Raw genomic sequence first — 26,052 nt, forward strand, 5'->3', positions numbered from 1 at the left:
TCAAGATTTAAGAAGCCAGTTTCTCATTCAGGAAAAGTTAGGTGAGAAGTGTCTTACATCACCATTCTATAGTCTGTGGTTTCTGCACACAAACCTATATCGATATAACTATTTGGATAGAAATATGAAGTTTTTTAGTACAAGTTTGCCTATATACATAGTAACTTTTCTGACACCAACATTTTGAATATAACTTTTCTTTCCATGTTTTTTGAGTCAGAAATAGATCTTGGTTGACACTCCATGGATCAGAATACTCTACCATGGTTGTTTCAGTTATTTATGGGTATATCACGAGTTTAGAGCCTCCTCAGTCTGTGTAAGGGCGTCCTGCATGTTTGGATCTCTGCATGTCAATGTGAGGAAAAACATCTTTTATTGCAGAAGACTGAATGGGTTACTAAAAGATTATCGTCACAGTTTCAGGACCTCAAGGGGGAAGTAAAAAGGAAGTATTGGATCTGGATTTGCCCTCGGAACAAAATCGTTCCACTGCCTTACTAACTGTATGTTGCAAGAAGGGCATTGAAGAGAACTCAAACATAAGCAGGTGTAGGGAGTTTCCCAAGTTCAGTCACAGTACCATATATACACTTAAGTTCAACTCATCTCTTCTTCTACTAAAAAACTAGACAAAAACCTTCCATGCCTGATTTTCAGAGACAACGTGATTGTACCTTCTGCACTGGTGAAACAGTTCAAGAACAGTTCATCCCAATGAAAATATTATCCCTGTAATGCTGCTAGCCAGGTCAGCAAGAAGTTCATGTTATCTGCTGTTTTTGTGAAAGTGCTCTTCATAAAACTTGGAGTTGCTGGAGAATTACTTAAGCCCCCTCACTCTTATATGAAATCTGTTTCATTCGTGAATCTGCTTTCTTTGTCCATTCAATCCAGTGGCATCTCCTTTACTTCTTTTCTGCACTGATCATTTCAGCAAAGGCATCCTTATATTTTAGAAGAGTCTTGTTACTCTGTGGGACAAAATCCAATGTTCATGAATGTTGATCATATAGGTCATGAAGTCTGGCTCCTCATCTATTCTTTCTGTGCCATCTACATGCATTTTTAACTACCTCATTTTTAAATGCTTCATTTTAGATGGTATTTCAGATTACAAGTAGTCAGTTCATGGCACGTCTTTCTCATGTGCTGAGCTTTTCCTTTCTTTGTATTCCGGTGTCTGTAATCTTGTTGATTTATCCTTTAGGAACAGATGGTTTTTAACATTTTCCATATGGCGTAAAGTTAGGCCTAAGAAAAGGTATTGGTTTACGAGACAGTCCAGCATGGAGAGCACTAGTGTGAAAAAAGCCAGGGAGTCTCTAACATAAGGCAGCCCTGCCATGGACAGCACGGTGTTAAACTGTCCCTCTGCTTCTTTGCAGAAGAACTACATGAGAGCACTTCATAGACGGATGTGCACAATTTATTTCATAAATTAGCAGTTCTTGTGTTTTTGCATTACTTCAATGAGTTTTAGGGCAACAGGTATTATCCTGCCCCGCTGTAGTTCCCAATCTGTGTGTTCCTCCGTGCACTTTTCAGTCAGTTTCTGCCACCAGCCAGTACAAGTGCAATTCATACAATTTCTGTCCTATCCCTGAAATCTCACCATATTACTTCTTAACCAGCTTTACACCTTTACAGTAATTTACTCTGTTCCTCAATTATTTCCTATCTTCATTTTTGAAAGGGGTTACCAATGACCTATTGTCACTGTATCTTGCATAAAACATTGAATAACCTCTTTGTAAGAAATTGCAGTTTTAAACATGAGCCCAAATCTAAACTTGAAACAAAAACTGGTACTCATTTGTCTATCAAGCCTAATCTGCTCTTGTAGCTATATCAAACACAGCCATTGTTATCATTTATTTCAATGCTGCAGTTATCATACAGAGTAAGTCTCTTCTGAGGTACCTTTCAGTAGCCAGTATGTCTGCTAATCTCTCAAACCAGTTCTCTGCCAAACCAGGTCACTTGCCTGAAATTGTCTTTTCATGCTCCTCTGTGGTTCATGCATTCTGCATCTGCAGCAGTCCCCTGAAAGACCCACTAGACAACCTTCCACTGTTGAAAGTGTTGGCAGAAAAACACAAACCCTCTTTTCTGACCTGCTTTTATGGTTGATATCCTTTGCCTTCAACTCAAGGGACAGCAAGACTTTTTTACTGTAAGGAACCTTATATATATTGTTTGAAGCTTGTCAGAAGGTTACTCTGGCAACTAAAATTGCCATTTGTAGCATTGAATACGCCATTGAATTGGCTCTGTTATATAAATATTGGCTCCCCGCCAGGTTCAGCTATAATGAGCTGCAATAGACTGATAAGTCTACAGAGTGAATGCAGGCCACTTCAGTCAACTCCCAGAGCACTCTCGTTGAGCCTTTGATCTGCCTTCCAGTTTTGGCTGCATAGTCATCTCTTTAATGGACTCCCTTCACTAGCAAGGAAGATGCTTTGTGAGGAAAAGCACCTCACTCTCCCTCTGCACAAAGATTCCCTGAAACCTTCCCTGCCTGTTCAGATTCCTTGTCAAGCTGGTGATATTGAACAACAAATTTTGTCAGACTGGCACTGAACAACAACTCAGTGTGAATTATTCTTCTGTTGCTGCTTTTGCTAATTTAAAAGTACTCTGCCGTTTCATTTTTATTCCTTAATTATTACATTTTCAAAGCTTAGTTAAGTCTCAGTTTTCCTCTAAGGTGCGTGTATACTGTACATATATTTGTAATGTTATCTCTAACATGAACTGACCATAGCAGGGACATCGCTTCCTAGAGACTCACATCCAATTTTAAATATCTAGGTGGAAGTCTTAGCTCTCACTTCATTTCAAAGGAGGAATATGATTTTACTGTAAGTGATATAACAGCTGAATGAAAAATCAGTTGTACTTAATTTTTACCTTTTATGTTCTTTTTTTGAGACTACTTTGATTATGAAGCCAGGAACTTGCCTTAGAGTCCTCATCTCAATACTATAGCTTCACTGCACGAAAGTGTGCTATCCAAACAGGATTGACAGTAACTTTCTCTGGTGTCCAAAGTTTAAGATCACATTCTGGATGCTATTTGAGACCTGACACTGAGGATACTGGCTCAACCCAAGTTAAATCTGCTAAAGAACCCTCAAGAAGACCTTTCACACCTATGAAACAGGAAGATTTGCTACAAACACAGCTCCAGATTGATAACAGAAAAGGAAAGGAGATTTATGGCCTCCAATTAGACTTCCCAGTTTGCAGGGTCCAATGGAGGATGCACAGGTTGACAAAGGACAAGAGGAAGCCAGTATTGACATAGTATGTAATTTACTTAGTCTGTTACATGCACATATCCACAGCTGCCACCCAGCCCTTGTGCACTGAGGAACGTCTCCCTGCAGGCAGGTGTCAGATGTTAAGTAAGATGCTTCTAGGTAAACCTCTCGCCACACTGATGAATGTTTATTTTAGAAATAAGAACAGTTCTCTTTCATATGGTTTAACCACATAGAAATGACAATAATTTCATTTTTTTAAGAACTAGTTTAGGAGGTCTTTGTGTAGAAGGGTGTTTACTTTTCCTGTGCAGTGTTCAATTTTCTTTGCAGTGCTTGAAGGGATTCTGCCAGGATGAAATCATATATCTCTAGAAAATATTCTTTACTTATAACACCCAACAGCTCAGAATGCCTTGATTTTTACCATATATATTGTGCATACAGGGACTGATCCAAAGCTGTTGGCTCCACAGTGATTTGACTCAAGACTATACATTTTTCAAGTTTTACCTACATCATTCACTTTTCCAGACAGACTATGGGGTGTGAGAGTGCTTTGTTCTGAAGGCTCATGGCTCCGCTGGTGCAACAACTATAATTCTAGCAGCTTCTCCTACCACAAATAGCTGCTTACTAGCTGATGCCATTTCCTGGTCTACCTAGCTAGCAGTATCATTATGTGGCCCCAAGTTCTTGTAGCAATGAGAGGGACATTTCTAAACTAAGGCAACAGTGCACTGTTGTAACTCTTGTTATTTGTTACATGCTAATGCTTAGAGGCTCCTGTCAAGCTGAGAGTTCCATTGTGCTAAGCAGTAGACAAAGACAGAGTAGCGGTCATGCCTGCTGTAGAACTGCAACCTAAGCAGGCAACATGGATGAAGCTCAAGAGAAAAAGAAGCCTTTTTAGGATTTTGCAGATGTGAAGTTGAGACACACATGGGAGAAGAGTATGATTCAGCCGGCCACTTGAGTCTTCCCATTGGACTCAAAGGGTATATTCACATACTCACAGGCTTAGCTCATGTTTGAGAAGTTCTGGTCTCAGTCACCTCTCGAGTTCAGTGAAGAGCCAGGACCAAGGTCCTGCTCATGTGTTCCTTCAGTTCTTCACCGGAACTGCTTCAGCATGATATGGCATTGATACTTTTGTTCTGTTTCTGTCACAAGAAAGAAGGAAAGTTCATTTCTAATTAAAATTAAATGTGTAGAACTAATTCAGAAGTTCATACTCATGTTATGTGTTGGCAGGTTTTTTCTTTTCCTTTTAAACAACTTGAAGCTGATCACAGATGTCCAGACTATATTCTAGATGAATGTATGGACCCTCACAAAACTTGAAACTCATTGAAGTATAACATGATAAAGTTTAAGTTAGAACTCACAGGCAAGATTTTATTAACTATGTCGAGATAATGTCCCTTATTAGAAATAGCATGGTTAAGCTGTTTTGTGAGAGCACCTCTAAAGTTTTTAGACTTTTATTAATGATACAGAATAATTGTGCTGTGATGGAAATAAAGATTTTTCAGACTATTGGGCCTTTTTTGGCAACTGGAGCTTGACAATTGTTCTCTTTCTTTTATTCAAGGGAGCTGTAAATAGTCATATTTTAAAACATACTGACCATGATTAATTGTGGAAAATGCATGTTTACCTGAAGTTAAGAACATGCAAAAGCACTGCTTAGTCAAGCCGAATTTATTTAATGAGAATGTTCCAGAAAATTACAGTTTCTCATTGACCCTTTAGAAATTAGCATTTTAATTCATAAAATTAATAGTGTATTACAGATTCATAGTCTAATTCATAATATGAAGTGACTGTTAGATTTCCTAACTGGTGTTTTTCTGATCATAAAACGTGACCATTTCTAACGCCCTTTTTAAATTTAGAGTTCCTCGAAGTGCAAGAAATTTAGTGTTCCAGTTAGTTGGGCTTTTCATTAATTTTTGTCTAGTTTTTAGACCACACCATTAGCATTTTGTATAAGAAAACCTAAAGGAAAACCATTGCTGAGCACTCAGGTCAGGTTTGCTACTTAGTTTGCCTATCTTCATGTGCATTGTATGTCTCCATATACTTCACCAACTCTAAAAAAACTACTAAGGCTTCACAACAGTCTGCTGGAAGCAAGCGATTGTTCATTTAGAAATTGAAAAGTTTCCATGATCAGTTTTGTATTTTGAATTTGTGATGATACTTGAAATAAGCTATGTTTTGGGACCAGTCTCTGCTCCCTCTACATTTCCAGTGGCAACTTGTTTTCATTTATGTTAATTTGAAAAATGTGCGTATTTGTGTATTCTAATACATGTATCACTAATACACACATCCATTTCAACATAGCCATCCCTGTCAATTGCCTTTTTCCTGTTACAATCCTCTCTGTTAGCCATCTCTAAATGTCTCTGTGGTTTTGTATTAATATAGTTTTCCTTCAGTCAGTTCAAACATTCAAAGTATCATATGAATGTCAGACTCTGCAGAGGATGAAAACCTTTTGAATTCTGTTTTTTATGAAGTACAGTAGTTGAAATATTTTAAAAGTCTTGTTTGTGCTTGAATTACATAACCACTACTTAGGTATTTAGGAGATGGAGACAGACAACTGATGAACTGATAGACCTAGGGTTAGGGCAAGCCAGGAATTTAGGGGTACAGATGTGCCAAAGTCCTGGTGTAAAAAAGACTAAAAAGGCATTGTTTCTATGTTGCTACATATTAGTATAGTTTTGGATCCTAGTGGCAGAGAAGGAAGGAGGGATGAAAAGAATGTTTCAGACAATAACTGTGAAATCTCTTCACTGGGCTCTGGGAAGCAATACAGGAAGTACCAAACTGGTGACTTTCAGCTGGGCTATAAACTAACAAGTATGAAGATTTTTCCTAAAGTTATACCTTAACAACAACCACAGTCAGCTCCCTAAGATGTCAGTTCCTCTTGCTAAGGTTCCTTTAGCTTGATCCTGTAACTATCATATTCACCTTTTTAAGTATAGGATTATTTCCTACTTGAATTTTAATTCTGGTATTTTGAGATACATGCAGGACATAATGGCATTATTCTTTTTTATATGCCATATGCATTGGAAGAGTCAGTTCAGTATGGCCAAAATGCCCCCCCAAAAAAAAACCAGGGACAGAGGAATGAACAGGTAAGGACCATAAGAAATAAGACAGTAATTATTTCAGTTAGCATCACATAACGCTCTACAGTAAGGGTAAAACTACATTACTGCAGAAAAGCAGTATTTCTTTAAAAAAAAAGAATTATTATGTCCAACAGTACAAAGAGTTTAAAAACTAAATTGCAAATTTAGTGGAATAATATTAATTCAAAGTGTGGCAAGCACATTTCGCTGTTAAAAAATAACTCTACAGTCCTGTGATTCCATCCTATAAGATTATCACTGATGTTCTCTGTATATTTTAGGACTTTGAAATTCTGCCAATTATATGTATCATTTATGGTTTTGGTTACTTGCATATCCCTATCCCACTTTGCACACCTGTGCTCAACATTCTTTACTTTATATCTATAAAAGCCCATAAAAGTCACTGGGGACTATGAAAGTACAAGGGTAAGAGAGAATTTGACCTCATAGTTTCTGAGCACCTCTAAGGAATCTCCTGTTTAAAGCAGATGGAAAGAATTGTGAACAAACGATTGTTATGGGTAGGGTAACAGATGCAAACTGCAATAGAAATTTCAAGCACTGGAAAAAGAAATCCTTATTCTTTAGTAAAACACAGCATCTCTTTCTGGAAGAAGAAAGAGACACCTTCTTCTGCAGAAGCCAAAATCTCCAAAAAGTTTATCTGGCCTACTAGCCACTGAGATGAGAACTGCCAACAGAAATATTGTGCCATTGTGCGCTTACACCAATAACAAACAACGAGTTGCTGGAGGCAACAGCTACTACCATTACTTGATAAAAGAAGTTCTGGCAACTAACAGTGTATCAAAATAGGTTCTGAAATAAGGAAATGCCTTCTTTTCAGCTCCTACTCAAATATCTTATTTTAGATTTTGCCAAACTGAAGGGTAGCTGATATCCACATTAATTCTCACTGACAACTTTATGGGAAAATCTGGGAAGACCTCTCCCCCAGGATCATTAATATGGAGAACATACTCCAGATTAGCTTAACTGGCTGCCAGATGTCACTCTTATTCCACTGCTAAATAGCTCCCAGTACATGTATCAGCTTTTAGTGGCCTTCAGTATATTATGGCCTGGAAAGTGACCATGGCAACTTCTAAGTCGGTATGGAAGAAGTTTTCATTTTTAGAAAGAGTTGAACACATTTTTGTCGTCGCTACTAGCAGAATCAAGGCTGCTGTCTAAAAGTGAACTACAGTGTCATATCCTGTCATGTTATAAACTCAGAGAATGTCACCAGTAGGTGGCGCACAGAAGGGAAGCAATGTGACTTTTTCAGCCACATCAGGATTCAACGTGTTACGGGTGTTATGAAAGGAAGGGAACAAATGCTTAAAACAACTTTATAAAATAAATTCTGCTTCACGCTGCTGACATGTTTTATAACTTTCCTTCATTTCCTGCCTCCACCCTACTTGGAGCCTGAGGGTGTCTTTCTTCATGATCAGTCTCTTTAGTTTCTGCCTGGCTTTTCTTTCTTCAAGGCCAGGTTCTCTGAGCCTTTCTTGTCCTTCTTGTTGTTTCATTTATTCCACCAGCAATCAGTTGCAATAACATCATGCAGCAAATGAAGCTATTCTTCAGGATTAGAAAAAGTGTCAATATCTGGCTCTTATACTTCTGTTTTGGAAGTGTAGTGTTTTGCGTAAAGTTGATGGGAAGACTACTTTCTCATATTCTCATTCTGAGTATTGGACATTTTGTGTACACATTTCTGCATATCTCTGAAGTGCCTTCTAGTAAAGTAGAAGAGTCGAAGACATGGTATTTTGAGCAATTTTCTGTGTATGGCTGACAGAATTAGGGGTTGTATTTAGTATAACTTAAAACAGCAGAAATCTGGTTTTAATGAGATGAACACTGAAATTTGGTCATCAACAATCCTGTTGGCACAGGATTTACATAGATAGTGGAGAGAAGAGCTGGCTCAGTGACAGGTGCTCACCCAGGGTTTTAAGAGGATCTCCCTGCTCTCCTGTTGCACCTCGCAAGGCCTTAGCACGCCCTACCTCCACAACAAGGACAAGTAAGTCAAGAACATCACAACTGTATCTTCTGGAAGAAATTCCTGCTCAGCAAGTCCTGATACATTCCTCTGATGGATTTTGTTACTTTCTTTTTTGTTGTTGTTGTTAAAGGCAGAAAAAAAACTCCAGCTGATTAAATCCAGTCTTTAAATACACTGGCCCGGATCCTGCACACAAAAAACTTTTAATTTAGTACACAAAACTCTTTCTATGATACTGTGAGTCCCAAAGGCTTGAAGTCCAAGACATTTTGACACGAACTGAAAATGCAGAGGAACAGTGAATATTCTTCTAGCATCATTCTGCAGCTACAAGAAAAGTGACAGTGATCAGAGAAGAATTCCCTTTCATTTACTGCTTCTTCACGCCATCTGTCATTATAAAAAGAGGAAAATTAAGGTGACTTTATTCTGTGTTTAAGTTTTTCTCTCCTGACCCCTTCACAGGTGGGAGATTGGGAAATGGAGCACCTGCAGTCTTACCTGTGGGGTTGGATTGCAGACACGAGATGTCTTCTGTTCTCATCTACTATCAAGAGAGACGAACGAGACCGTGATTTTGGCAGATGAATTGTGCTATAAACCTAAGCCATCCCTTGTGAAAGCCTGCAATCGCTTTGACTGCCCACCTTCCTGGTACCCTACAGAATGGCAAGAGGTAAGACTGTATGTGTAATCTCATTTTATGACTACTAAAAGTAGTCATTACATACATTATCGGTGGATCATTTTGTTTTAGCCCGTCAAGAGGATTCATCATTCTAAGAACCCATTAAAAACTGAAAAAGTGTGCATTTTTGCTTTCTAAAAAAAATGTATCCACATTTTCAGGGGTAAATAATGACTATAGCTACTTTTAATGCAAAGTTACTGGAAACTCTTAACAGCTGGCTATAAATTCCAGAAAAAAATATCTGGAATACGATGGCCAGCTGCAGCAAGTGGATTTGGGTTAGCAATGCCAGGGTTTCTAGGAACACAAAGCTACAAGAGACGGAGAGAACAGAATCTCTAAAGCATGTTGGGTATTCCAGATATTCTCAAAAAATAATTTAGTTTAGGACAAGAAGCACTCCTCATCCTTCATAGTCATGAATAAGTGTTAGGCACTTCCATCTGGGAGATGGATGCCTTATTACACTAACACTGAAAATTGCTGTCTACACAATGGGTCTGTACAAGGCATGCCATCTTTGGAAAGCAACCTGAAATTAGTTTATTTGCTGCCATCTGGTTGCAAATGATAAACTTGTGCAATTCAAAAGACTTAAAGATGCTTTTGTAAGATATAATACTGCACAGGAAGAAAGGATCCTGCCTTGTTGTCAAAAGTAAAGGAAAAATTTGCTGTGTGGTGGAGGTGCAAGAAAAAGGCTTGTTTAAATCTGCACTTCTTTATGTGCAAGGATTCTTTCCATCCTGTGAGAAAGCTATGAGCACTTGGCACAGGCTTACATATGCCTACCCACTATCCACCTATAAATTCTGCTCTTTAATTAACAGCTATGGAGATGTTAATGTACTCACCTAATGAAGTTCATAAATCTGTGAAGCTGTACTTTGATGGAGAGCTCTGGGTTTGCGCAGCCATCCCAGTAAAAAAATTTTAAGCCATCCTCATGTTCTGTCAAAGCTAGATAACTAGTCTATGCCATTAGTCCTATGTTTGACACAATTCCATAGTATTTCATGCTTTAATTTGTCTACTGATATTCACACACACATATTTCTTAGTTGTACTTTTGAATATTTCTAGGCTATAGTCATACATAAATGCTATATTTGTAAATAGTAAATAATATTCTACTAGCAAATAACATAATACAGTCAAGCATTTCAAAGTTAGGATATGCTAGAAAGAATGCCTCTGCTCATTAAAATCCTATAAATGGCCCCAGCCCTTACAGAAAGCAATTTCCTATAAGTTTATCTGAACCCGCAGAAGAGACATATATTACAGCATGTTGAAAAACTTACTTTCTGCTAACAATGGCCATTTGCTATAGGCCTCCTTAGAATGGTACTGAAATAGTTTCCACTAGAACAATTTCCAAACAGATTTTTTCCAAGATTTGAACATCTTCCTCAGCAGTGTAAACACGAGGATTTCTGCCTGTCTAAAGTAGCGTTTTAGCCATTTTTTTATTTGTTAAGTACTCTCAAATATGCTGGATTTTTGAAAGGAGGAGCAGATATTAGGGAGGAGGGAACTCGAGTAAGTATAAAGGCTTTTACAAGCATATTAATCAGGAATTAAATCAAACTGCTCAGTTCATACCTTTTGTATTAGCTGCTGCCTTCTGTGGGCTGGGTGAAGAGAGAGAACCTGTGCTGTAATTCATTGCTACAGCTTAGTGAAGGTCATGTTATAGCTCTTCTGCACTTACTTCCACAGACTTAGTAGGTTTGCCAGCTATGCATGTAGCTCCTCACTACATGGGTACTGAATATTTCCCGTTCTTACCTTTCACCAGGAGAAAATAGCACAAAATATGTACTTCTCTACCTAATATCTTCTGCCTCTGTATGAGTATAGTGCAAGAAACAAAAGCCTAATCCATCAAAATGAATTTCCATTCTCTCATTTTTTCAAGATCTGTCTTCCTTCTTTGCACCTCCAACTTAAGTAGTTATTTCCACCCTGCAGGAAAGCAAGGCCTTGCAGTTCAGTCTCACACAGGTTTCCCATGGGTGACCTCTGTGTGAAAACTTGCACTGTCAGGCACGTGCGCTTTCACTTAGGGATTATTACAGCTGTTGGCTCCTGAGATGTGTGAGGGAAAAGACCCTTTGGATAGGATGAGTGGCTGATGACTTCTGGAGGTGAGCTGCAGCCATGCAAAGAGCTGCCATGAAACCCTCAAGCAGAAGAAATCCTGCAGGATTTCCTTTCTTGCATTAAGGCACTCACAACACCTCCTCTATCCCCAGATCCCTGAAAGGGTTCCCCACATAAGGGGAGATGGAGGCCTCTGTGGAAGACATGCCTTCCTCACACTAAGAAGGTCCTTTAAAGCTTCACCAACACTAGAGGGTAACATCTGTTCTCCACACAGCCTGGTTTGTAGCCATTTCTTTGGTCTCATCTGTGGAGTTTGTCCTGCTTTTCAGAGTACCCTCTCACAATAGTTTCAAACAAACAAACAAGCAAAGGTTTAAACTGCAATGAGCAATGTTGTCTTTTCTAAAGCTTTTTATGCTTGTAAAGGAAAGGTTGTCTGAATTTATGCCATTAGAAGCCCCAGGGTTCCTGGCAGTTAAACACACAATAATTGTCAGCATTGTAACATGCCAAGTGATTTTTTTAAATATCTCTTTACAGATTCAAGACTATTTATTTTTAAATAGTTCTGTTTCTTAGCTAAATCCATTAGGATGTTTATCTTTTTTTCAGTAGTCTGCTTCTCTAGGAAAGTGGATATGAGTTTTCATCTTTACAAGGACCTATAAATATCTACACTGCAAACCCCAAATGGGAGACATCCGTTAGTAAATCTTCATTCTCCTTTGTTTTATTACTGAATAAGCACCATAGTCTCAGTCCCAGTGTTCTTTTTCAGCCACCTGGTGCTATCCTTTCTCCAAAGATAATTAGAACAATGGCTTGACAACAGAGTCAGCGAGTGAAAACTGGTGATATTTTAAGATATTTTCCTAGGTATTTTTTCTCCATATTATGAAAAGTCCTTTCTAAATCTTCTGGTGTCCGGCTTCAGAAAGCAAATGAAAGACCTGCTGAGAGAAAAATGTTTACTGTCTTTGCAGATGTTTTATCTTACTGTAGAGTCATAGCAGAGAATTCATTTTTAAAATAAAGGCAAAACTTGTACTTCTGTAGTCCCACCACCTTGACCAGAAGGCAGTGCAAAATTAAACCACCTGGGGGAGCAGAGGGGTAGGACAATCCCTTCCTCAACTGTCCCTGTAACCAGGACAATGACACCCTTTCAAAAATTCAGCCACTGCCCCAAACCAGTAACAGTTATGAAGCTGAGTGACAGTTTCCTAGCCCTTTATTTTACATTACTAACTGCCTTTTCTGCACAGGTTTGAGAGGAGACCAGCTTCCCTGCCTCCCAAACAATGAAAATGGTGGTTTTGCCTGAATCCTGTGCACTGTATTATCATGTGCATAGGTGCTTGTAGGCATGTGCTGAGGCAGAGATGGCGGCCTCCTTTCCCTCTCTGCTTTCATTGGTGACCATCAGTTCTTTATGTTAATTATCATTTACTGATTGTTTTATGAGCAGAACAGATACCAAAGAAATTACTTCTGTGAGAGAGGCCAAGGCCATAGTTCTGTCAGCCGTTTACGATGACATATGCTAGCCCTTCTATCAAAGGAGAAAATAGCTGCTATGGGGATCTCTTTCTTGCCCTTGTAGCACCCACTTTTATACCTCCAGAAGTGCTGTGCAATCACACAATGGTCCTGGTTAAAGCTAGCCAGAAATATAATTAGATTTAGCCTAGATTAATTTTCCACTCTTGTTCACTGTGCAGATAAACAACTGTTTATGCCAGAGTATCAGGAAAGGCCGCAGAAAACCAGGAATGACTGGCTGGCTGAATTAGGTGTATAGGTTGTCTTCTTCGGTGTCAGCCTTGCCTTGTGTTTGATTAAGCTAATTGTTGAACTAGGCATGATCAGGCAGCAATGTGGGGAGATGCCACTCAGGAAGTTGGTACCCTGGCAAAGTCCCAGATCCCCAGTAGGAGTGTCAGGGGATATTGGGCTTGCTTCTGCTCAGAAGGGCGCAAGAATATGAGACAGTTCAAACAGCCACTTTTTACCTACTTGAATGGGTGAGGTGAAACCACCCTGTGATAGAAGCACCTTTCTCTGTTGTAACAGTGCTGTGACATCTTTCTGAACAGCAGAGAGAGAATATTATTCAGATGACATATGTCCAGATTAGGTTCTTCTAAAAACTATTGTTTCATGTTGACTGTAAATATGAGCAGATGTTGCTGTCATAGATTACCCCTTTCTTGAAAAAATGTGAGGGGCAGAATCTTCTGCTAGAGAAAAATCAGCAAAGATCCCAGGGTAGAGAAGGCTTCAGAGGTGAAACACAAGTACAAGCACAGCTCCAGTGCAGTAATTCAGGACTGTCCTAGAAGAGCATTCCTGTGGACAAGGAAGAATCTCATTACTAGAGTTTGGTGTTGAGTAGCAAGTTATTCTTCATGGAACAAACCTGTATAAGTGACTGAAGGGCAAGAAGCAAGAAAAGATCTGTTTTGCCTTACTCTTTGATCTGGTAGTGATGGAAGGGCAGAGAGACTTCCTGGGATTTGACTGACTGACAGAAGGAACATGCTTTTGTTGTATTCATACAGTGCCTAGCCCATTTTGGCTCTGGTATACAATGACAGTCCTTTGGCAATCTTGAAATAATACTTTTAATCATATTTTTCTTGATTTACTCTCTCCTCAGGAATGAATTGTCCTCACATGAAAGGTTGATAAATGTTTTCTTTTGTTGAAAACTGAAGTATTGCATTATTTGTTTAATTTTTCTGGAAGCCTTTGAGCTTTGTAGCATTCTATGTAGGACAAAAGCTATTCTTACTCATTACAAAGCAAACAAACTCAATATAAATATGTCTTTCTGCACTTCCTTTCTTTCTTTCAAGGAAAATCTATATCCTAATAATCAGGCTAACATTAAAGTTTATGCAGCTCTATCTAAGACAGAAGGGCCTTTCACAGCTGCAAGACTTTCTAAAACAGTCCTTTTTTAACTGCTTGAGTTTAATTTTTAATACTTTTGTCACTGAAATTGGGAATAAACCTCATCACACCAATGTAGTGTTAAAAGGCAGGCATTCTTTAATCATGGCACCGGATGCACAGGGAATCCCTCCACCTACCGTGCATACTGCAGATTACCTCAGCCAAAACATATATTGTCTAGTTATATACATATGCATCAAATTTCCCAGAACTAATTATCATATTTACATAGTCATTATGTATGTGTCCTTAAAAGCTGAGGAGTGCCTCTTGTGGTCCCTGGTAGTCTCTGGTGGTCATATCAAGAGTCCTTTGATTGACCCCTTCTTACATGCATGCACACTACTAATGTAATGTGTTTCTTTCTCCATAGCACCCAAGCAGAATGTAAAGTATGTAAGGTAACCCTTCACCCTTCACCAGGGTTTCTAAAACACACCACAAACCTGTTACTTTGGTTACATTAAAACACTCCTCAACCTATTGTTAAAGTGGATAAGATACATAGGTAGTAGCTTAGCAATAATGTTAGCGTTTTAACTATCCCATAGCAATAATGTTAACGGTTTTAACTGTCCCAATTCCTTGGTTTCAAAGACAGATCAAAAAAATGCATAACAAAACCACTGCTGTCTTGGTGACACTTTTTCCTACAGTTTTCTGCTTCTCAGGCATAATTCCCATATTGCAAGCTGTAGGCAACTCCTGGTCATGTCAGTGTAATTCAAGATCCCACTTCTTCTTTGCTAGGAGAAGGGAGAAAAGGAGTTGAGGTGGCTGGACTGATCAGAACTGGGGAAGTCTGCTACCAGCCTCAGAAAAAAGGGCTGAACAACCAAGTTTACAAAAAATATTCAGGAAAGCTATTAAATCTGAATGTTCAAAATTTCATGCCCTGCTTGGGTAGAATATGGATACAGAGAGGGATATTTACATTAAAGTGAGAGGGGAGGTTGGTTCTCTGGGTATTAACCATTCCAATTTACTTTGACTCAAATAAACCTCCTTCCTTACCTTTTGGAAAGAGTACACACTTCTGTCACGATAGCTGTAAATACAAAAAGTCTGCATGGATATTTAATGGTTTATTATATTAACCTTATAAACCAATTACTGAGACTAACAGTAGATTGCAGCTGATATGCGGCTTTCACATTAATTAAAAATCAGAGAAATGCCATAATGCAAGAAGTCTTCAGGACAGGAATTCTGGCCTGGACAGTTAAGTTTTGAGCTGCATTAGCAATAGACCTCATGCAGGTCAAAAATGAGAACTGACAAAATTACAAACTGAGGAAAATTATAAACTGGGGAATTTTTTATTTATCACACTCTCAAATTTCTGTTTGTTTTCTTGCTAATACAAACATTTTTCTAACAAGCTAAATTTGAATATTTAGTTCAAGCCAAGTATTTCGTTCATAGCTACTCTTATCTGATATGTATAATCAAATCCTGGAAGTGAAGGTTCTGAACCACCTACTGCTGGAGAAGACTTTTCCACTTTCTCTGGCACTGTGAGTAGCACAGTCAGAGCTCAGGCAGAGATATTAGGATTAAGACTTATGTACATCCTTCACATCATATGCAAGTGTCTCATTTTGCAGTTGGTGATTACAGGAAAGGACAAATTTTCCACCTCCATACTGCTATTCTGATCCATCGTTTCCATGACTTTTGTACAAATGCCTTAAAACAGAACATTTCAGAAATACTGGAGCAGTTTTTCTAAGTATTAGCAAAATAAGCTACTTTCCAAAATATTTTTTACATTTTTAAAAGAAGTTTGCTTTGAGGTTCTGAAATTACTTGGCCAAAACTGAGCATTGATTTCTACCCAAATTCACACATAATTTTTGCTGCAAGTTGCCATGGTGCAAGTGTGATTTAAGGTGGCTGACTCCTATCTCCCACAGTGTTCACAGACATGTGGTGGTGGAGTCCAGAAGCGAGATACATTTTGTAAGCAGCGCCTGGCAGATGGAAGCTTGTTAGAGCTGCCAGAATCCTTCTGCTCTACACCAAGGCCAGTTACCCAACAAGGCTGCAAAAATGAGAACTGTCCCAATGAGTGGTTTCTCTCCAACTGGACACAGGTATGTTACTTGTATGCATGAGTATTGTGGTGTTCTTGGTGATGGAGTCCTTTGGTCAGTTGGGATAAAGAAACCAAAATACCTCAGACTGTACAAAGCATGTTATGCCCAGTTTTGTCTTGTAATCTGTCCTTATCATCCTGGTAGTGGATGTGATTACTAGCTCAATGTTACTCTTTGGAGATTGCCGTCACAGATGTGATTTAGCTATCTAGCAGAACAATTAAGAACTCCCTTCTGGCATAAACACAAGTCATCCTCAAAACAATAAATCCCTGCCTCTGTCCACACCTATTCTTCTGTCCATCCAATGCATCAAAAAAGAGTAATCTTTAGTCCCCCAAGGTAAATGCTTTTTCTTCCCAAAGCCTGGCTGTTCTCATGTCTATAGTCTTTTCCTCTTGGAGACACACCGATCTTTCCCTGTGATGCAGAGAAGAGAAGGGAGGGATTCCTGCAGTTTGCTGTAGGCATACCATTACAGAGACCAAGATTCTTTCATTCTGGGACACTGCTTTTGTGATGTTAGGTAGCTACTTCGTTCCTTCAATTTAGAGACGGCAAAACGAACTCAGCCTACTGAAGTCTACTGCGCTTCCACAGCCTCTTAAGAAAAATTCCCTTTATATTTATGACAGTATAACTGAAAATAAAATTTGACCTTTTAATGCCAGTAAGCAAGAAAGTCATTCCCCGTCTTGCAACCTCTGCTACCACTGTCCCAGTTCTCTTTCATGGAGGGAGGTGGAAAATATATTCATTGTAAAAGAAACACCAGTCACCTCATGGAGATGTCCCACTTGCACCCTTCATATGTTGATCCATCTTGATATTTTACTCAAATAAGTGGATGTTCTCATGAAGTCTGCTGCCAGAAGACACACAGCCACTCTAGCAGCAAAGATGGTAATCCTATTCCCAATCTGTCCTCCTTCATAAGAAGTTATTACATGGTTTATGTTGACATCCATATAACTCATATTTCTGCATTTTGACACTTATCAAAATCAAACCTGACTTCACTCTCTCCTCCCCATTTCACTTGAAGGCTGCCATGTTTTTGCCCTTTTTACCCTTAGCAAGTTTTCTCCCCCTCACTTCATCTCCAATTCCCATTAGCACATGTGACAACTTACACTTAACAGAAGTCTGTGTATATCTTTGTACTACCAACTTTACAGTGCTCAACCCGCTTTCTGGCACCTTTATAGACTGCTGCCTCGGTGCCAGTGTAATGGTACTGCCTGTATTCCCACTTTCTGTGATCCTTTATACATAAATATGAAATAAAATAGGCATGCTGGATTCCATTGAACAAGGCCCGCCTGTGCATCAAGCACTATAATCTACTAGTAATGGCCTTATATTCTTTTGGGTAAGCCACGTGTAGTAACTACCAGGCTGAGGTAATTCGCTGATATCTGAAACACGCATCCATTTATTTATCATAGATCTCAACAGCTTAAGCTCAAAGATTAAGTTTATGCCAGATTTTAGCAGAAGAGGATGTATCTGTGAAGTGCAATTCAAAGTGGTCTGCTCTTGGCTGCTCTGAGCAGTTTTTCCAGCCAGCGGACACAGACATACAGAAACAAAGTACAAAGAAAAGGTTTGTAATGTAGCACAGTACCATTAAAACAAGGGACACCATCTGAGAGAATAAAGCGCTAAAGGGAGCATGGTAATATTCAAAGCCTTAAAGGACAGAAAATACCTGATATTTCATCTCCCTACTGTGGCTGCACTGTTTGTAACTGAATGGCCAGGTGCTGCTTTGCTTTATTCTACTACGATATTTTGAAAGCTGATCTGTACTATGGTATAATCATGCAATGTGGATATGGGAGATGAAGGGGGGGGTGACAAGGAGCACCTTTTTGCTTTTAATACACCTTGTTCCTAATGTTTCTCATTCTGTTCCTAGTGTTCAGTGAGCTGTGGAGAGGGCATCCAGAATCGAAATGCCATTTGCAGAAAGATGTTGAAAACCGGGGGTTCTGTCATAATCAATTCCTCACTGTGTCCACCTTTGCCATTCTCAACCTTGATCCGGCCCTGTGCACTAGGCACCTGTGCAAGTAAGTAGAAAATAAGCTTGGGAGTTTCTGCGTAAAAGGGTCTTGCATGTCCGCACTAAGAAGTTCATGCTATCACCTGCTCCATGACCTTCTCTTCCACTGGTGTGACTTTGTCTTACAGAGTGGTTGCTGCTCCTGAGTTTTTCTTTCTGTGAACAAGTATGCTTTGTTTAGCAATAAGGCAAGTCAGTGGATAAGAGTAATAAATTTTACCATTGCAGCTGGGTCTGAGCCAATGTAGTGGAAGGGAGCGACTAGTTTCTGAAAGAACTGACCAAATCTAGATCTAAATTTCACAATTGGAGTGTAGACACTTAGAGACGCAGAAAAGCAGCCTTAGGGCAGCTGCAAATAAACTGTCTGCTAGAACACCTGCAGAGAAAATGGTTGGTAAGGGATTTTTTTGAAGATCATTTAAAAACATTTTATTATGTTACTCAGAACCCTCGGTGACCTGGGATTTCTAATGAACCATGCAACCTAAGTTAGATGTATTTTATGCTGGTATATCACGGATTAAGTTTTGCCCTTCAGAAGAGCAGTAGTCTCCCTCTATGCCCTTCCCTCATTTGCAGTAAGCCAACAGGATATGTGAAAGTTCAAAAGTCAGCCTAGCTTCAGCTTAAAGCTGACTATGACCTCTGAAACTGCTAGATGTTGGATATGTCAGGCAGAAAAGATCTAACATTCAGAACCAAAGCTGGGACAAAATGTTACATGGTATTTACTAATAATATACCTATGCTGCTTTATTTAGTGCTTCATAACAAAGATCTCTGTCATAGACATCTGCAAACTGGAAGAACAAACTGAACTACTGCACTTTAATAGTATTTGCCATGTTTTTAAGCCAGTCCAGACATTTTTGTTGTGTTCAATGTCACTCCCTAGGGTAGCAGCACTTTTAGCTTTCCTTACTTCTGTGAGCTGCAAGATCATGTTGCCTTTGAGGGTTTGTATGGAAAACAGTTGTCTTTTCAATGTTTTATTAAGCAACAGTGTTCATTTAAATATTTTAATAACAAGAACTACATTTCCACTCAACTCTTCTCCCTCCCATACAGCCTTTGTCCCTGGCTCTTTGGATTCTGCATGTACCTTGGCTAGAACTACTTTTGTATTCCTAAAAAATGCTTTTATTTATGCTTCTTATTTTGATTGCTCCAACTTAATGTTCAGCAGTGGGTGGCCAGTTTCTGCCATTACTATATAATGGGTCAAATGCTGCCAGCACCAAGTAAACTGCTTGGTTTTTTTAATGCTATTACATACTAATAGTATTAATGATATTCCAGGGCACAACAGGCCAGCTCGTAAGCAAAGCCCACATATTATGGCTGTAAAGAAAGTTTACTTCCAGACAAGGAAGCAGAAGAGGCTACACTTTATAGTAGGTGGGTATGCCTACCTGCTGCCCAAAACATCCATTATTCTCCGATGCCCCACAAGGAGGTTCCGGAAATCAATGATCACTTGGGAAAAGAATGACAAAAGGCTCATAAGCTCAGCTCACATCACCATTGCACGCTACGAGTACCTGAAAATCCATCGTTTGAAGCCTTCAGACACGGGAACATACACCTGCACAGCAGGGCCAGCCCAGGAGCATTTTGTAATTAAACTGATTGGAAGCAACAAGAAGATCATTGCTGGGCAGCCAACTGGTATTACGGACGACGAGGTCATGAGAAAGGGCAGCTTAAATGAAGCCTTACGAACACAGGAGAAACACATCAATGGGATTCTCTTCAATGGCAGCAAGGCTGAAAAGAGAGGGAACCTTACTGACCCCAGTGGCTGGTATCATGATATTGTCTCAAGGCTGCTGCAGCACAGGGGCTGGCCAGGGGACAATTTGGAGTCCTGGGAAGCCCAGGAGTCCACAGAGAGAAATACATCCTCAGAGGAGGACCACAGCCAGGAGTATAGTCTGCCATTTACTATGGTCACAGAGAAGAAATACTTGGATGATATCATAAGGAACTTGTCTCAACAACCTGAGGAGCTTAAAGATGTCTACACCGAGCATCTTGTTGTGCAGCTAGCTCATGAGATTTTCAAGAGCCACTTAGAGCACCAAGAATCTCTCCTCAAAGCTTTAAGGCAAAGAGTTGATTCAACCTCGATGGAGTACCCTCTCCACAGACATGTTTCTGGATTTACCAGCTCCCTGAAGCCATCATCTGCTGAAGCATTTCTTCCCACCTCTGTAGACGTGGCAAATAGCTTGCGCAGACCTCATCAAAAACCTGCCATCCTCCGAAAGATTTCAGCAGCCCAACAGCTCTCTGCTTCAGAGGTTGTTACCCACCTGGGACAGACAGTGGTCCTAGCCAGCGGTACACTCAGTGTGCTGCTTCATTGCGAAGCAGTGGGAAACCCAAAGCCCACCATCAGTTGGGCTAAGAATGGAGAGGAGGTGAAATACGATGAGAGGTAAAATATATTTTTTAACTTTTAAGAAAGTAATTTATGTTTTCACTCTTCAGTTTCCATGTTTTATTGCCTGTCAGTCCCATGGACAAAACCATATTTTGCTGTAGTCTGATTTCATAGCAGAAAGAAGGGCTAACATGTGTGAAGCGGTAAATAGGGCACCGTAACCCTTCAACAAGGTCTACATGCAGAGCCAGTTTGGTGCAGCAAACAGGAGCTTTACTTCTGTTTCAGTAAGTAAAATTAAGAGTCTGTAAAGTACTAAAGTAGGTAAGCGCCTAGTGGAGTCAACAGAATACTCCACATCTGGGGCTTAGGGCCTTAGTGTATTTTCCCATCTGAAGGTGGAGGTTTCTATTATGAAGACTGATTTTGAGATATGAAGACTGATTATTACTGTTATCCTATGTTGGAGATAAGAACGACATTTCTCACAATGTTCCAGCAGAGTCTGTCTGACATGGTTGTGGTAGCAGGAAAAGTGGAAGTGAGGTTTCTGCCTTTCACATATGTATCTGTGTAAAACTGCCCCAGGATAAACCTCAGGGGGTATTACAATCCCATTCCCTGTGTATGTTCTGATGGAGTCTGGAATCATACTTCATGGGTATTTGCAACTATGCTGTCATCTCAACACACTGATCTCTAGGCATTAGTTTCTCATGTGAGTAGGTGCATCCTCATCTGTTCAAAAGCCAGTGTGCAGGCCCCAGGTGTAGCCTGAGAACTTGAGTAACAAAATGCATTTATCAGTGTACCACAGAAATTATGCTGGTTTTCCTTCAGGTAGCCTTTACCTGTCTATCACTCCAAGTTAAACAGATTATTTTCAATGCTAGTTATATATTTAGCTGTGTTGATAACATACATTTTTCTCATGTGTGTGCTTGAGATTTTATGTTTTAGTTCTGTTCTGTGAGAAAATGTAAGGATAGGCAGAGAGTGTAAGAGGCAGTTGTGTTAACAAACATTGTACAATAAAGCTGTCCAAGGATCTGCTAGCAGCTCTTTCTGCATGAGATACTGACCTCAGTTAAGGTGTCTGAATTTAGTCATGAGGTCAGCTTGGAAAATGAGAAAAGACGGCGTCAAGGCAAAAATTAATTTCCACTGTGGTGGCTGTGAATCATCCAGTAAAGTCTTGATTTAGGTACAATTGCGCCTTCCGCATACTTATACAAATAGTTTATTAGCTCCTTTCTCACTTCGGCGACTGAATCTCTCCAAAATAGTTGTATTCTCTAATGCACTGGATTTCCTGGTTTTTGTCTCTTCCTGTGTCTGAAGGCTACTAAGTATATTAGGTTTCACACAAAAAATGGCAACTTTTGCAGGGGGAGGGGACACTGAGAGCAAGAATGGATCTCTTGTGGAAATCACATGCAGTGTTAATCAAGACTTGGGCCTAGTTTCCCTCTATTTGGACATATTCCTGTGAAAATATCTTCATGGCCCAAAAAGTTCATATATAGGTTTCCTTTGCCATTAGTTACATCCTGTTGGAATTGTGCTATTAAGAGCTTTTTTTCTGTGCTTGAAATGACTGTGATTTCTGTGGTATGCTTGAAAGGGAATGGAGGTTACATAAAGTCCATGTGTGGTTGATACTGGACACTACACTTATGAGAAAATTACAAGTTTATCTCATACCATATAAGTAAGCAGCCATGGTGAAACAAGAGTTTATTTGCCAGTTAGAGCATTACTCATTGACAACTCTTCTATAAAGGCTGAAGTAGTTTCCACTTTGTGAACTTCCTTCTCTAGTCATCACTTATGGTTCCTCCAGGTTGGTGGATTTTGGAGGAAATGAGCAGTGCACTGGGCTTCAGAGAGACTCTGCATCTCTAACTTTGGAATTAATGGAAGTTTAGAAAACACGGTGCATATAAAAATTGGATTGTGAACGTTTTGTTGGGTTCTGAGCAGCAGTATTCTGCTTTTCGCTCAGAGTGCTCTTGCTGGCTGTCAGTCAGCCATGTAAATGAAAACCACAGTTTAAGCAGTCTCACAGTGTGCTGCTGTAAACTGCAAGGCCATCTGCATGCGCTGGTGTTTGGTATGCTTGAGCTGTCTTTCAGCTCTGCAACTTGTCACCTTCATCATACTTTGCCAGCCACTGAATGGACAAAACAGTCTTCCAGCCCACTTCTGTCTTAAAAAGTTAGAAAGTTAATATAGTTGGGCCTTCCTGCACCAGTATCAAAGAGAGACACTTTTGAGGAGGAACGTCAGAGAATTTTGCTGAAGTCCCTCAGCTCATGCCCTACTGAGTATACTGAGATTCCAGCTGTATCTGTTTTGTGTTGTGATTTTTAGACTGCAGGCTGCAGGTTTTAGGAAGAGTAATAGCTATCTGTATTGTGTATTACCAAATACTAAGATAAAGGCACTCACTTTCATGCATTATGGCAATGGACTTTGTCTGGGCTGGTGATGTAACAACAAATGGCTCTATTTCCATTACCTCCTTCCATGAGCTGTGCCATCTGTTTAAAAGCCTTTATGATTCCTAATACATAGCTTCATTTTTAAAAAATAACACTTCTTTAGCTTTAGTCTAGGTACGGTCACAAAAACTTGTAATACAGGTCCCAAAAAAAGCATTGGTTTTCAGTTATTCAGTAGAATGAAAACATATGACACAAGAAGCTGCAGAGGTTGAAAATATCTGTGTAGTTCCAGTAAAAGGTCTTTGATTTGAGTCTGCATATTCAGCCTGAGTGCATACTTAAAATGAGGGTCCATACTCTCTTTTAAGGTTAAAGTGTCAGATTAACACCAGCACGGCTTCTAGGTGCAGTTTCACAGCCTGTTAGTATCTATACCAGTCTGGAGACTTCTGTTAATAATGAGAAAAGTTTTATTTCAAAGAAAATTCAGATTAACTTCTGTAGGAATCAATTTTAAAAGTGAAAAATCTTTGAGGGATTTATGCATTGTTTAGTAAGCCTTCCAAGTGATTTCCATCACTGGGAACCCATTGGTACTTGACAATTCAACTTTTCTAAAACAGAAATGTGTTCTATAAATGGACATGAAGCAGAATGTAAACAGTAAGCGATACACAGGTGTTTGCAAGGTGCCATCCAAATAAGTCACTGACATAGGTCCTGTAAAATACATTTTTGTCTTGGAGACAATGCAGTGTGGAGCAACTGAGATGAGACTGATTAAACATTAAGGTGTATTATTTTAAGTCCATAAACAAGATTCTGAAGACATGTTGTTGCCAGAAAGAATTGCTACAGCTGGTATTTTTTCACTGCTGACAAGAAACAGTACCTAAAAAAATAACAATCTACAAGCAAATAGGGAATCCAGCCAAAATCATTCTATACAAAGAGGAACAATAAAAGATGTGCTTTCAAGAAAAGCAGCTATGCCAAATTGTGACACACGAATAACAGGAAGAATTATTGAAAAGAAGAGGGCATTAACTTTGTTTATAGAGAAGGACATTAAAACTTGGATTGAAAAAAGGAGGATGGAGCTGTGCTGGAGTTTAATTTTTTTAAAGACAGGTACCTATCAGACCTGTTTCTATTTCTAAAAAAATTTGTGCTTGATCTTGAGGTCACCTAAACTGACAAAGAGAGCTTTACATCAGCAGAGTTGATTAACAACAAATATGATCCCTTGTGTTTTACAAGCTGCAACACTAAGCAAGGTCTTTCCTCAGCCTCAAGGTGACAGACACATTTGTAAAAACTTTATTTAGGAGGTTGTCAGTGTTAGTTTGGTGTAGGACTACAGCTTACATACTACGTTTGCACACATACAAATTTTAACTGTTATATGTAGTATGATTTGGAACAAATTCTGAAGCTTTAATGAATTCTGTGTAGAGATTTAGCTTAACACTGACAGGTTCAAAAATTTGTGTGAGATATTGATGCATGCTAACACTAGTTTTGTAAGTTTGGAAATCTTTTAGCACCTGGCACTGTGTGCAGCAGCTAACGAGAAGTTTGCCCTGTTAATGACTAAGTGGTAAGAAAGAAAAGATCCTTGAAAGCAGAAGTGGGGAGGGAATGTTTTCAACCATTGGGGTTCTTTTTCTGTGCAAGTGAAGATTCAATTTAAAAATTATTAATGCTTTTTTGCAAATGTGCGTTTTTCTAGGCCCTTGCAAAAATTTGTTGAAAAAAGGCAGCTTTTTTCTTTTTTGTAATTACTATTACTGTTGCTCAAAAAGGCTTAAAAATAATTTTAACTCTGGATTTTTTCCAAAATAGATTTTGATGAGTAGCCCTAATCTGGTTTGTTTTAGAGATCTACCACCCACAGTGTTATGCAAGATCAAGTATCTGCTGCTTTTTGGTCCATGAGACAACAGTTTTCATTCAGGGGTTGGGAGTAGAAAGAAACTCATCAATTCCAGGATCTGTGAGCAGACTTTTATCGCATGTGTTTTACAGACATATCTTTCCCCCGCTTTCACCCTTGTCACTGTCAATCGCAGCCTCATGCATGTACATCAGCTGCTGAAAGTTGCTGATAAGAAAAGCAATTTATCATTAGGTTTTATAACAGTTTTTCCTGAAAAATTACTTGTAATAATGAGTTACACTGTGCTGAAAATAAGGGAACATGAGCATTGACAAGAGCCCATAGACTGAATTCTTACTTAAACAGGTGTACATCAGGACCTGATGGAGTTATACCACTGCAAAACCAGACTGTGAAAAGAAGCAGTTTGTAAGAGTTCTAAGACCATACTCATCCTGTTGAACGATGGGCAGTACGCTGAGATTATGGTAGGCTCATCTTACTGGCAGAGGAAGGAAACAGGTGGTTCAGCCCAAGGAGGAGCTGAGTATTTGTTTCTGTCTTCATGACTACCAGGGGAGCAGCAAGACTGCTGAGTTTGTAGAAACTGCCCAGCAGTCAAAGAATTTGGAGCCTATTTTAGGCTCTGCCACTGAACCTATGGTTCGCTTCACTTCTTTCTGCCTAACTTCAGCAGGTTTCATGGTTTTTCCTTTGCATTAATTTGGCTTGTTTTTTACTGTTGCTAATCCTACTATGCAGAATGGGGAGACAGGAAGGCTAGGTAGCTCATTCAACATCATGCAGAAAGTGGCACAGCAGAGGAGGAGGTTTCAAAAGCTATAGGCAGATGTCCTAAGTACTCAGCAATCTTTCTCTAATACACATAACAGCAGTAGAAAAACTGGGAATGAGACTAAAATTTAAGTAACCACAGCTCACAGTCTCAATGTAAGACTTTAAAT

General features: G+C 39.3%; 2 protein-coding genes across 2 annotated transcripts in view; both read left to right on the forward strand.

The window, feature by feature from the left end:
* Positions 1–26,052, forward strand: part of ADAMTSL1 (ADAMTS like 1) — a 254,998-nt gene that overhangs the window by 181,199 nt on the left and 47,747 nt on the right. Inside the window, exons 17-20 of the mRNA XM_064439545.1 lie at positions 8,913–9,123; positions 16,122–16,301; positions 18,226–18,379; positions 19,675–20,815. Coding sequence (XP_064295615.1) covers positions 8,913–9,123; positions 16,122–16,301; positions 18,226–18,379; positions 19,675–20,815 — 1,686 coding nt within the window. The remainder of the gene's footprint in view (positions 1–8,912; positions 9,124–16,121; positions 16,302–18,225; positions 18,380–19,674; positions 20,816–26,052) is intronic.
* Positions 1–26,052, forward strand: part of DENND4C (DENN domain containing 4C) — a 390,193-nt gene that overhangs the window by 115,743 nt on the left and 248,398 nt on the right. The gene's annotated exons all lie outside the window — the stretch shown is intronic.

Source organism: Phalacrocorax carbo, chromosome Z (assembly GCF_963921805.1).
Source record: "Phalacrocorax carbo chromosome Z, bPhaCar2.1, whole genome shotgun sequence".
Lineage (NCBI taxonomy): Eukaryota > Metazoa > Chordata > Aves > Suliformes > Phalacrocoracidae > Phalacrocorax > Phalacrocorax carbo.